The sequence below is a fragment of the Cetorhinus maximus genome, chromosome 9 (genome assembly GCF_964194155.1).
Source record: "Cetorhinus maximus chromosome 9, sCetMax3.hap1.1, whole genome shotgun sequence".
Taxonomy (NCBI): domain Eukaryota; kingdom Metazoa; phylum Chordata; class Chondrichthyes; order Lamniformes; family Cetorhinidae; genus Cetorhinus; species Cetorhinus maximus.
Window position 1 is genome coordinate 52,036,969 of NC_135887.1, and position 13,014 is coordinate 52,049,982.

Consider the following 13,014-nt stretch of genomic DNA (forward strand, 5'->3'; position numbering starts at 1 on the left):
TTGTATCTGTTTTTATCAGGGAAGAAGATGTTGCCCACATCAAGGTGAAAAAGGAGCACTGGGTGGGCTAAGAATTGATAAAGAGGAAGTATTAGATAGGATGGCTGTACTTAAAAGTTGACAAGTCACCAGGACCGGATGAGATGCATCCAAGGATGTTCAGGGAAGTAAGGGTGGAATTGTGGATCCTGTGGCCATGATCTTCTAATCCTCCTTAGATACAGGAGTGATGCCAGAGGATCGGAAATCTGCAAATATTACACCTTTGTTCAAAAAAAATAATTTTAAGGATAAACCCAGCAACTACAAGCCAAACAGTTTAAACTTGGTGGTGGGAAAGCTTTTAGAAACAATAAATCAGGGCAAAATGAAGAGTCACTTGGCCAAATGTGCATTAACTAAGGAAAGCCAGTGTTAAGGACAAATCATGTTTAACTATTTTGACTGAGCTTTTTGATGAGGTAACAGAGAGGGTTTATGAGGGTAATGCAGTTGGTGTGGTGTACATGGACTTCCGAAGGCATTTGATAAAATGCCATATAACAGGCTTGTCAACAAAGTTAAAGCCTGTGCAATAAAAGAGGCAATGGCAACATGTTTATGAAGTTGGTTGAGTGACAGGAAATGGAGAATAGTAGTGAATGGTTGTTTTTTAGAATGGAAGAAAGGGTTGGTGTTAGTGTAAAGGGTTAATGGTTATGCTAATAAGGCAATGATGATGTAAGCATGACATCAGGGTCAGATGACCAAGTTGCTCCAAGAGAGCAAGACACAGAACAGCCTGTGTCCAGAGAACAGTATGAGGTCTTTGTAAAAAGTGTAAATGTATAGTTTCAAGATAAAACTATATACTAACCATCTTCAAGTCACTCATAGAATAAGTGAAACCGCATAAGAACAATTAGGACCCCTGTTTTTCTTGATCTATATTAATGACCGAGAGTTGGAGTGTAGGGGAGGATGATGATAAACTTCAAGAGGACGTAGACTGGTGGAGTGGGCAGACGTGGCGGATAAAATTTAATGCTCTGAAGTATGAGTAATTCATTTCGTTAGGAAACACAAGGAGAGCAATTCTAAACTGGGTGCTGGAGCAGTGGACCTGGGAGTAAATGTGCACAAATCATTGAAGGTGGCAGGGCAGGTTGAGAAAGTGGTTAATAAAGCATATGGGATACTGTGCTTTATAAATAGAGGCATAGAGCGCAAAAGCAAGGAAGTTACGATGAACTCGTATAAAAAACTGGTTTGGCCTCAACTGGAGTATTGCACCCAGTCCTGGGCACCACACTAGGAAGGATGGAAAGTCACAGCAGGTGCAGAAAAGATTCACAGCAATGTTTCAGGGATAAGGAGCTTCAATTACGTAGATAGATTGGAGAAGCTGAGGCCATTCGCCTTGGAGAAGAGAAAATGAAGAGGAGATTTTTTAGAATTGCTCAAAATCATGAGGGGTCTGGACAGAGTGGATGAGGAGAATCTACTGCCGTTGGCGGAAAGGACAAGAACCAGAGGACACCGATTTAAGGTGATTGGCAAAAGAACCAACAATGTGAGGAAAATCTTTTTTTTGCACAATGAGTGGTTAGGATCTGGAATGGTACTGCCTGAGAGTGTGGTGGAGACACATTCAATTGTAGCTTTCAAAAGGGAGTTGGATAATTATCGGAAGAGAGAAAATTTGCAGGGCCATGGGGAAAGGGAGGGGAATTGGGACTGGGACTAGCTGAAATAAAAGCAGAGAATACTGGAAAAACTCTACAGGTCTGGTAGCATCTGTAGAGAAAGAAACAGTGTTAACATTTCGAGTCCGTATGACTTTCTTCAGAGCCAGGACTAGCTGAGTTGCTTTTGCAGAGAGCCAGTGTGGACACAACAGGTGGGAATGGCATCCTTGTGGTATTGTAACCATTCTATAATTCTATGAAAATAAATAGTGCTACTTTTGAATTTCAGTTTCTAAGTCAGCATGACTGACTCTGCCTTTGGCTCTTATTTCAACACCTTGGCCAAACAGTCTTGTCCCAGCTTGAATGTGAATGGCACCAGCAACATAATGATGCTTGTTGCTCTTGTGACAAACAAAAATTAACCCAGCAGACCGGTTTATACAAACTGCAGAAACCACAGTTAAGGTAGCTTTGCAGCCTTTCAGTTGTAGGACTATTGACTGAATGCCCTCAGCTTCTGGGAAGTTCTGTGCATGAAAATTGGTGTGACAGGGCCATTTGCAAAGCAAATAATGCCTTGTAATTTGATAAATGTTAGCGAGAAGAGCAAACTTTCAGTCGGCATTAGTTACATAGCTAAACAGGCATCATTGGGTAGGATCAAGATACTGGCCTTGCACTTTCAAAATGTATATACTTTTAATGAACCTAGTGTGAGGATTACTTCTAACCATACTATAGCTGTGAAATTGAGATTGAACAGCTTAAGACTTTTTCCTCTAGAAAAGAGAAGGGGTGACCTGATATAAGTCCCTAAGATATGAAGGAGCTTGGTAGGTTAGGTGGCCTAAGCAAGGGGCCATAAATATAAGATAGTTACTAATAAATGAAACAGGGATTCCTGAGTAACCGCTTTACCCAGAGAATGCTTAGATTGTGGAAATCACTCCCACAAGGAGCAGTTGAGGCAAATAGCATAGATTTATTTAAGGGAAAGCTGGATAAATACGCGAGAGAAAGGAATAGAAGGCTATGCTGATAGCGTGGGAGGAGGTTGGGTGGAGCATAAACACACAGACCAGTTTGGTTGAATGCCCTGTTTATTTTACATTCAGCAACAAGAACTTGGATTTATATAAGTATTGCCAATTAAAATTAACTCTAATAGTGCGTTTTTTGTTTTAGCATGGTTTGTAAGTTAGTGAACTTACTCAAATAGCACTGCCTCCATTTTTGTTTTAGTGTGGTTCCTGTGCATGCGCCAAGAACCATGCTGTAACTGCACATGCTCAGTCTTTTTGTAAAAAAATTGTTACTTTGCTCGCTGCTTCTCCCACCTCACTATTTCTCTCTCCCGACTCTTCATTCCCTTCCATTCGCTGTCCCTCTCGTCGCTTTCCTCTCCCACCCCCCAATAAGGACATGTTAAGTCAGATGCGCTAAAGCTTGGTCAAAGAGGTAGGTTTTGAGAAGTATCTCAAAGGAGGAAAGTGAGGTAGAGAAGCAGAGAGGTGTAGGGAGGGAAATCCAGAACTTGGAGCCTAGGCAATTGAAGACACCACCACCAATGGTGGAGTAATTATAATTGGGAATGCACATGAGGCCAGAATTAGAAGAGTACAGGTATCTCGGAGAGTTGTGGGGCTGCAGGAGGTTACAGAGCTAGGGAGGGGCAAAGCCGTGGAGAGATTTGAAAACAAGGAAATCAAGACATTATTTGACCCAGATCCAATGTAGGCCAGTGAGCAAAGAGGGCTGATTGGGGGGGGAAACAGGATTTTCTGCGAGTTAGGACACAGGCAGCAGAGTTTTGGATGACCCTCAAGTTTTTGGAGAGTAGAAAGTGGGAGACCAGCCAGAAGTGCGTTAGAATAGTCAAGTCTAGTGGTGACAAAGGACTGAATGAGGGTTTCATTAGCAGATGAGCTGAGGCAGAGGTGAAGTTGAGCAATGATTCTCTGTAAATTAAAGCCCTGGTTAGGCCACAACTAAAGTATTGTATTAGTTCCGTTCGCCACGCTTTAGGAAGGGGTTAAAGGTCCTTGAGAGGGTGCAGAAGAGATTTACCAGAATGAATTATTTTAGCTACAAAATTAGGTTGGAGTAGATGGGGTTGTTCTTGGAGCAAAGGAGATTGAGGAGATATTTGATAGAGGTGTTGAAGATTATACCAGGCTTTGATAAGTAGACAAAGAAAAGCTGTTCCCATTAGCTGATTGTACCTGGACTAGGGGACACAGATTTAAGGTTTTGGGCAAGAGATACGGGGTGGATGTGAGGAAGAACTTTTTTTACGTAATGAGTAATAATGACCTGGAACTTTGTTAACTTAATGAAGCTTTTGGAAGCAGAGATGATCAGTGATTGCAAAGGGAAATTGGATGGGCACTTGAAGGAAATAAACTTGCAGGACTATGTGGGTAGAGTGGGGGAATGGGACTAACAGAGCCATCATGGACTTGATGGACTGAAAGATCTCATTCTGTGCTGTTATGACTCAATGGCTCAAATCTTGCGGTCAGTGGTGAAGTGGAGGTGCAGATCGCTGACTGCGTTTAAAATTTTATGCCTAAATTTCCATAGACTATGGCAGGAACTTGCTCCCTGGCTGCAGCGTTGATCCATTGGCTATTGGACTAGGGAGGCCTCGTAATGTGGTGCAACCCCAGAGAAGTCATGAGCTGAAGGCATGCTCTTTGAGGTATAACCTGCAGCTCAGTGGCAGCTTCTGAATTAATGCACCACCTACAGACCTTGGTTAAGTGTTTTTGTTTAATAATTTTCCATCTTCTATTGGATTTGGAGTTTTTTTATTCATCCACGGGATGTGGGCTTCACTGGCTGGGCCAGCATTTATTGCCTATCGCTAGTGCCCTTGAGAAGGTGGTGGTTAGCTGCCTTCTTGAACTGCTGCAGTCCCAATTGAAACTCCCTGTTGGCTTCCACTTCCTGGCTCTGCCCCTTTCACCCTCTGCTCCTCTCTCTTCCCCTCCTCAGCTTTTCTTTGACATCAATGTGGTGGTGGAACCAGGGTTGAGAGGAGTCAGGGCTTTGGGGCGGGGATGTGGGGTGGGGTGAGGCATGGAACAGTCACTCCTGTTCGTTTAAGGTGTTGCTCTCCTGACTAGACTCTACATCTACCAGGAATAGACCTAAATAAATAACGCAAAAACAGGTGTAACTGCAGGGCAGTCAGGCCAAGTTTTCACTCTGACAAGTCCTGGTGGTAAGTAGTCTTCCTGGAAGTTGCGGTGCTGTTGTGACCCTCAGTAGTGGCTTTTTCAGCATTCATAACTATTGGGACTGTAAGATTTGGGCTACTGACTCTGCTCTAAGACTCCATCGTGACAAATCTTTCTCCTCTTCCCTGTCCTTACAAAACAGGATTAGAAGGAAAGGAGCTACAATTATGTCCAAACATTAGTTTTCTTGAAAGTGTGTCTGTTGGTAAACTTTCAGGCCAGCAATCTTTGCTGAGGAAAGAGTAACATAGGAAATGTAACTTTCATTTATTGTATCTTGCAGTCGAGAACTCGAGTGCCTCCAAGCACAGACAATTTTGTTACAACTGCTTCAGAATTGCTTGATATTACTGTCTGGATCTCATCAACCTGCAAAGCTGCAGGGAACAACACAACCTAGCACTGAGAGCAAGCACCCTATCGATAGGGAATCAGCTCGGGATCTCTATGCCTACCTTTGTAAAGGTAATGAATAAGACAGATTTGGTGGTGTTAGTTGTTTTGAGTTTTGTTTATTTCTTAGTTGGCTTTAAAAGAAGTATTTTGGTATGTCTAAGTAGGTGAATGTTAGTGCTGTATTTTCCTCTGTAAATACCTGTTGGGGATGTGAGAATGGATGATTTTCCCTCTGTAGAATGTATTTGTTCACAACGTAGTCTTCTGTAGTGTAAACGGTTGGACATTGATGTCCCAGTATTCAGCATTACTGCGGCTGTAGAGTTGGCCCTAATTTATGCATCTCTGAATATCACCTTTTCTCTGAGTAGTAGTAGATGATGCAGAATATGACACTGTTTCCGGGACGATGCTAAGGAAGGAAGCTGTAAATACCATTCTTAGTGGAGCAGCCATCTTTTTTCCAGATGTACAGACCCGCCGTGATCAGCTTTTTAAAATGATGGTAAGGTTCAGAATTACACTCAGGCCATGGTTTTTTTCCTCTTAATTAAAGTGCAACCTACACACTACATTGTACCCCCCAGGCCTCCCAACTTGTACTCTTTAACTTTTTCAGGAAACAATCACTGAGCCATCTCAACCTCAGTCTGCTACAATTACGTTCCAGTCCCTGTGTCATTACTTCAGGTGAGTGAGAAGTGCGTGATACTTTTTTAAAAAAAGGGAAAGGGGGACTAGAAAGAGAAAATAACTTGTGTTTATTTAGTTTCTTCCATGCACTCAGGGTGTTCCAAAGTGCTTTAGAACCAATTAAGTACTTTTGAAGTGTAGCCACTGTTGGAATGGAGAGAAACACAGCAAACAACTTGCACAGACCAAGACCCAAAAACAGGAGATAAAATGGCCAGATCATCTGTTTTCAGTGATGATTAAACATTGCCCAGGACACCAGGAGAACTTCCCTGCTCCTCAGTTGGTGCCAGGGGATCTTTTACATTCACCTGAGACAGCAGAGCTGGTCTGATTCTCATCTGAACGATGGCTCCTTTAACAATGCAGTGCTACAGTGGAGTGTCAGCCTAGGTTAGGTGTTAAAGCCCCTAGAGTGGGGCTAGAACCCAGGAGCTCTGACTTAGAGGCATAAGTCCTACCCCTAAGCCAAGGTTGTCTATGCAAAGTATGTACAGGATGAAAAGTAACAATTCTGTTTTATCTGTTAATAAAGGTATATTAATGGACCTGCAGGTAAGTGGGAATAACACTTGGCATTTTTGTAAAGTTGCAGCACAGAATGAAATTGATGACAAGAAACAAAACGTGTTTCCATCCACAGTTCCCAGATGTGTCCAAATTTGAGCTATGTTAATACTATTCATCTGCCTTGGGAAAGAGTGTCTGGGTTAGTTTTCCTCCTCAGAAGATTGTTACTTCTTCTTGCAAGATTATAGAAACAATGAAGGCCGGAGTCCACAGTAAACTCAATTGTAATTGTGGGGAAGCTGAGCTAGGGAGATGGATAGGTTACTGGTAGCTGGAGGAAATTTTATCTATGAGAGGAATTCAAATTCAATAACAATGCGCTAAATCTCAGAATGATATTCAATAAATTACCTCCTACTTATTTGGCTAATATCTAGCTGTTGCTTTATGCAACACTAACACCATTATACTTAAAGTTGAAATTAGTTGTTTGGAAAATTATTCCAAAAGGTATCAAATATAAATTATGGGCAGCCTCTCCTGGTCAAAGCCTCTTTGCTAGGCTCTGTCATTCACCACCAGCCCTGCTCAAGCTGCAGAGGTGCCATTCTTTGATCCCCAAATCACACCATGGCCTCTCCCAAACTCCTCTAGCATTTTCTCCTTCAGGATTATTTAAAATCCTTGTCTTTTATCTCCCTGTGCCCCTCAAAGATGTACCACCTGCTGCTGCACCAAGCAGCTCCTCATTCTCAGCGAGGTCAATCTTCACCTTAACTCCCCTAGCCCTCTCCTTTGAATTCTTCACCATGCTGTCCTTCCTTGATCTCCTCTTTCATATAGACATTTCTACCCATAACGTCAAAAGAAGTATTCTCAAGTCCACAATCTGTAAATGCTCTGACTACTTACTCATCTTCCCTCACCACACACATGCCCTGTTACACTCCTACAAAGCCACTATTTCCACCACCTTCCCATCAAACAAAAAAAACTCTGGACCTTTTTCAGTCTCGAATTCCCAAACTTCCACTTCTGATCCCCACTCATCGAGAGCCCTTGGTTGCTGTCAATTTGTTAGCCACCCTCTCATTTCTCCCTTTCTTTATCCCAAGCAAAATTATCCCTGTTCATTACCACTGCTGCTCTCTACTACAACCCAGTCAGTTTTGTCTGAGGAACACAAATTCGCACATACCGGATGTACAACTAATTAATCATCTATTACTAGACCACAGCGCGCACTATTTTGCTTTGCTGTCTTCATCCAACACCCCATCCACTATTTCAGAGTCATTCTCAAAAAAGATTCCTTATTTCTGCATTCAGCAGGTCCTTAAACCTCTTTTCTGTATTCTGTTCACCAGCACTTCTAGTATCATAAAAGCAAAAAACTGCGGATGCTGGAAATCCAAATCAAAAACTCAGCAGGTCTGACAGCATCTGCGGACAGGAACACAGTTAACGTTTCGAGTCCGTATGACTCTTCAACAGAACTAAGGAAAAATAGAAAAGAGGTGAAATATAAGCTGGTTTAAGGGGGTGGGGGTGGGACAGGTAGAGTTGGATAGAGGGCCAGTGATAGGTGGAGATAACCAAAAGATGTCATAGACAAAAGGACAAAGAGGTGTTGAAGGTGGTGATATTATCTAAGGAATGTGATAATAAAGGTACAGATAGCCCTAGTGGGGGTGGGGTGGGGAGAAGGGATCGAAATAGGCTAAAAGGTAGAGATTAAACAATGGATGGAAATACTTTTAAAAATAATGGAAATAGGTGGGAAAAGAAAAATCTATATAAATTATTGGAAAAAAAGGGGATCGGAAAGGGTGTGGGGATGGAGGAGAGAGTTCATGATCTAAAATTGTCGAACTCAATATTCAGTCCGGAAGGCTGTAAAGTGCCTAGTCGGAAGATGAGGTGCTGTTCCTCCAGTTTGCGTTGAGCTTCACTGGAACAATGCAGCAGGCCAATGACGGACATGTGGGCATGAGAGCAGGGTGGAGTGTTGAAATGGCAAGCAACAGGGAGGCCTGGGTCATGCTTGCGGACAGACCGAAGGTGTTCCGCAAAGCAGTCACTCAGTCTGCGTTTGGTCTCTCCAATTTGGAGGAAACCGCATTGGGAGCAGCGAATGCAGTAGACTAAATTGAGGGAAGTGCAAGTGAAATGCTGCTTCACTTGAAAGGAGTGTTTGGGCCCTTGGACAGTGAGGAGAGGGGAAGTAAAGGGGCAGGTGATGCACCTTCTGCAGTTGCATGGGAAGATGTCGTGGGAGGTTGTTGAGGTGTAGGGGGAGTGGACCAGGGTGTCCCAGAGGGAACGATCCCTGCGGAATGCCGCCGGGGTGGGGTGAAGGGAAGATGTGTTTGGTGGTGGCATCATGCTGGAGTTGGCGGAAATGGCGGAGGATGATCCTTTGAATGTGGAGGCTGGTGGGTGATAAGTGAGGACAAGGGGGACCCTATCATGTTTCTGGGAGGGAGAGGAAGGTGTGAGGGCGGATGCGCGGGAGATAGGCTGGACATGGTTGAGGGCCCTGTCAACCACCGTGGGTGGAAAACCTCGGTCAAGGAAGAAGGAAGACATGTCATAGGAACTGTTTTTGAAAGTGGCATCATCAGAACAGATGTGACAGAGGCAAAGAAACTGAGAGAATGGGATGGAGTCCTTACAGGAAGCGGGGTGTGAGAAGCTGTGGGAGTCGGTTGGCTTGTAATGAATATTGGTGGACACTCTATCACCAGAAATTGAGACAGAGAGGTCAAGGAAGGGAAGTGTCAGAGATGGACTATGTGAAAATGATGGAGGGGTGGAAATTGGAAGCAAAATTAATAAATTCTTCCAGGTCCAGATGAGAGCATGAAGCAGCACCAAAGCAGTCATTGATGTACCGGAGAAAGAGTTGTTGGAGGGGGCCGGAGTGGGACTGGAACAAGGAATGTTCCACATACCCCATAAAGAGACAGGCATAACTGGGGCCCATGCGGGTACTCATAGCCACACCTTTTATTTGGAGGAAGTGAGAGGAGTTTAAGGAGAAATTGTTCAGTGTGAGAACAAGTTCAGCCAGACGGAGGAGAGCAGTGGTGGATGGGGATTGTTCGGGCCTCTGTTCGAGGAAGAAACGGAGAGCGATCAGACCATCCCGGTGGGGGATGGAGGTGTAGAGGGATTGGACGTCCGTAGTGAAGAGGAGGCGGTTGGGGCAGGGAACTGGAAATTGTTGATATGATGTAGGGTGTCAGAGGAATCATGGATGTAGGTGGGAAGGGACTGGAGAAGGGGAGAGAGAATGGAGTCAAGATAGCAAGAAATGAGTTCCGTGGGGCAGGAACAGGCTTTCTGTACTTCCAGTATGATGTATGAGGAAGCCGAGAAAGTGGCAGTGTGCAGCTGCATCTATTGAATCTTTCCCTTTCCTCCCTGCACCCCTCCCCCTGAGATTTGAACGCCCCCAGTCTCCTGCACTCCTGCCACCTCATGCCTGGTCCCCCTTTTAACTGTTTGATGCTGCATTAATTAGCATTGTTGTGTTGCTGATGGGGATTTAGATTGCCATTGCTTAACTGGAGCAGATCTTATAGATCTGGTGGGGTGAGGTCATTCAATGTTGAGAATGATGATTTTAAATTTAATGCAATAGAAGTAATTCTCCAAATCTCTTCATCGCTCCACCTCCTTTTGTAAAAGATCTTATGAACCACCTCCAGTTCTCCAAACGTTCCCCCTCTTCTTGAGTTGGTGCTTTCTCTTTGCTCATTTGTGATATGCCTTAGGAAGTTATTTGTATGAAAACGCACTTATGTAAACAGCGCTGTCAATGCTCAAATAATTTGTTTCAGATTCGAGAATGCAAATTGATCCTCAATATCCTGCTGTCTTTTGGAGCTGTGCCTGCTCAGGCATCATTCTGTTTCACAAACCTATTTCTGTGCAGCACTTTTTAAAAAATATGAAAGCCAGCCAGCTCCTACCGGATTCCTCGATTTTGGCCATTTATAAGCATATTCCAATCTACAGAGTGATAGAAAATACCCTCCAACTGACCTCAGAAGCTTATAACTGACATCATGTATTTTGCTGTTAATTAGACACATCAGTCACACAAGTTCATTTTAGCAGAACCAGCTCTAAGTTACCTGATATAATTCTTCCATCCTTACAGAACAGCATATCCTCAAACTTGCCTTGAGCTGTGTCCCCAGGCCTCCCTGACCTAATTAATCTAAAATAAAATTTCAAACATATGTTACAAATGTATTTTCATCTATAAGTGTATCAATAAGGAATTTTTCTAGAGCTCTTACACGATGGCTACTGTAAGTTTTCTATTGGCGTGTTTCCAATCCTGAAAATGGAACAATGCCCATTCTATCCAGTATAATCTTTCTTGGGATTGTTAGCAATAAAACCTTCATGTTCAGTTTATGTTTTAAAAAAAATCCAGAAACCACATTGTGATTTAATGTACTTAAGGGACAGAGTGTTCTGACTGTGATACATTAGAGTTGGTCTGCATTGCTTAACTGTGGTTGCAAAATTCCATTGGTGTTCTTCGTGTTCCAGTTTGTTATTGTTTCCTCCCTCCGTGTGGAAAATAATTTCTTTAATATTCTGGTGGGATCCATCCTGGAATTTTATTATTTTCTTTTACATAATTTATCAGTAATATTTATCATTAGAAAGATGCTTGGCAGCCTGTATGAGTTAGAAAGTCAGAAGAGCCCTTTGACCAAAGGAATGAGAAAGAGCAAAAGCTGAATACCCATTGTCGCCCCCAAATGTATTTTTTTTTCTTTACTTTTTAGGTGCCCTATACAGTATTTTGTGATGCCCATTTGTATACTGCATTCATAGATTTAAATTGTTTTTTTCCAGCTCGGACAAGCCCTTCAGTTTTGATTGATGTAAATTGTATCATTTTCTGATATAGCAATCAAGACCCAAGTGGGCTGCTTCAGTTACCACAGAAGGGGGTTCCGGCAGAGTTTGACATTAACCCAGTAATGATGGTCATGGATACTTTGCTGTTAGTAGCAAAACGAGAGGTAAGAGGCTCGTTGTCTGTACTAGAGTGAGATTAAATGAGTGATTTGCTGATTTTGTACACTTTGGACTGAATGAAGATTTTTGGGGAAAGACATGAAGCTATTATATTATGTTTTAGTCACATTTTTATTAAAAAATGTTAATTGTTTTCCTTACTTTAGATCAGTCCTTAAGGAAACTTATATTTGCCTGTTCATAAAACTTTTATTAGTTAGGTTTAAAAAAAATGGAATAGACCAAATAGTACACCTGCCTTTACTTATTTGTGTAATTTATAGTCTTCTATGATCTTTGGTGTCGTCTTTCTCCTCCTCCCCACTCTGCCAAAATAAAAAAAAAGTGATTCTGATAGTTATATCATCCTTAAATAAGTAACTGATAGTGAAAGAATCCTTTCCTGATGGGGATGTTATCCTGTAGTTGGTATGTATTCATGGAATATTCTGTGCTCACTGACCTACATTGGATATCTGCTAGGCAGCACCTTGATTTTTAAAATTCTTGTTCATGTTTTCAAATCCCTCGACCTCCTTATCTCTGTAACTCCCTCCAGCTTCAAAACCCTTAGATCTCTGTACTTCTACAATTCTGGCCTCTTTCACACCCCTAATTTTCATTGCTCCATTGTGCCTTCAGCTACCTAGACCCTAAGCTCTGGAATTTCCTCCCTAAACCTCTGTCTCTCTCTCTCCCTTTAAGATGCTCCTTGAAACCTAGCCCTTTGACTAAGCTATTGGTCCATCTTCTTACATCTCCTAACATCTTGGCTGGCGTTAAATTTAGTTTGATAACACATGTGAACACCTTTGGATGAATTACTATGTTAAAGTACATATAAATGTAAGTTGCCCTGATCATATCTTATGTTCCAGCTGTAAACTTGTATTTTGAGGGGCTAGGTATTGGCTACTGGAATGCACTGCATTGTAGCGTCATTTATTGAGAGGTCCAGCTCTCTCACTCTGAAGCAGATTTCAGAAAACTCCTGATTTTACACGGATTCACTCTGATTTGGAGCATTCAGTTTGACTCTCTGCCTATTGTTGTCTCACGACACCACAATCTGGTTAGTGCATAGTGTATCTGAAGGACAGTAATTCCTCCATCTTGCAGTCAACGGGCTTAGACAAAATCAACATGGATTTATGAAAGGGAAATCATGTTTGACAAACCTACTGGAGTTTTTTTGAGGATGTAACTAGCAGAATAGATAAGGGAGAACTGGTGGATGTGTATTTGGATTTTCAGAAAGCTTTTGAAAAGCCCCACATAAGAGGTTAATGTGTAAAATTAAAGCACATGGAATTGGGGCTAATATATTGGCATGGATTGAGAATTGGTTAGCAGACAGGAAACAGAGTAGGAATAAACAGGTCTTTTTCGGATTGGCAGGCAGTGACTTGTCAGGTATCGCAGGGATCAGTACTTGGGGCCCCAGTTATTCACTATAT

The 13,014-nt window shown here is 42.5% G+C and overlaps 1 protein-coding gene across 5 annotated transcripts in view; it reads left to right on the top strand.

The window, feature by feature from the left end:
• zzef1 (zinc finger, ZZ-type with EF hand domain 1) overlaps positions 1-13,014 on the top strand; it is a 283,385-nt gene that overhangs the window by 81,510 nt on the left and 188,861 nt on the right. For all 5 annotated transcript variants that reach the window (XM_078548719.1, XM_078548721.1, XM_078548723.1 and 2 more), the window contains exons 15-18: positions 5,196-5,377; positions 5,680-5,813; positions 5,928-5,998; positions 11,448-11,562. In XM_078548719.1, coding sequence (XP_078404845.1) covers positions 5,196-5,377; positions 5,680-5,813; positions 5,928-5,998; positions 11,448-11,562 — 502 coding nt within the window. The remainder of the gene's footprint in view (positions 1-5,195; positions 5,378-5,679; positions 5,814-5,927; positions 5,999-11,447; positions 11,563-13,014) is intronic.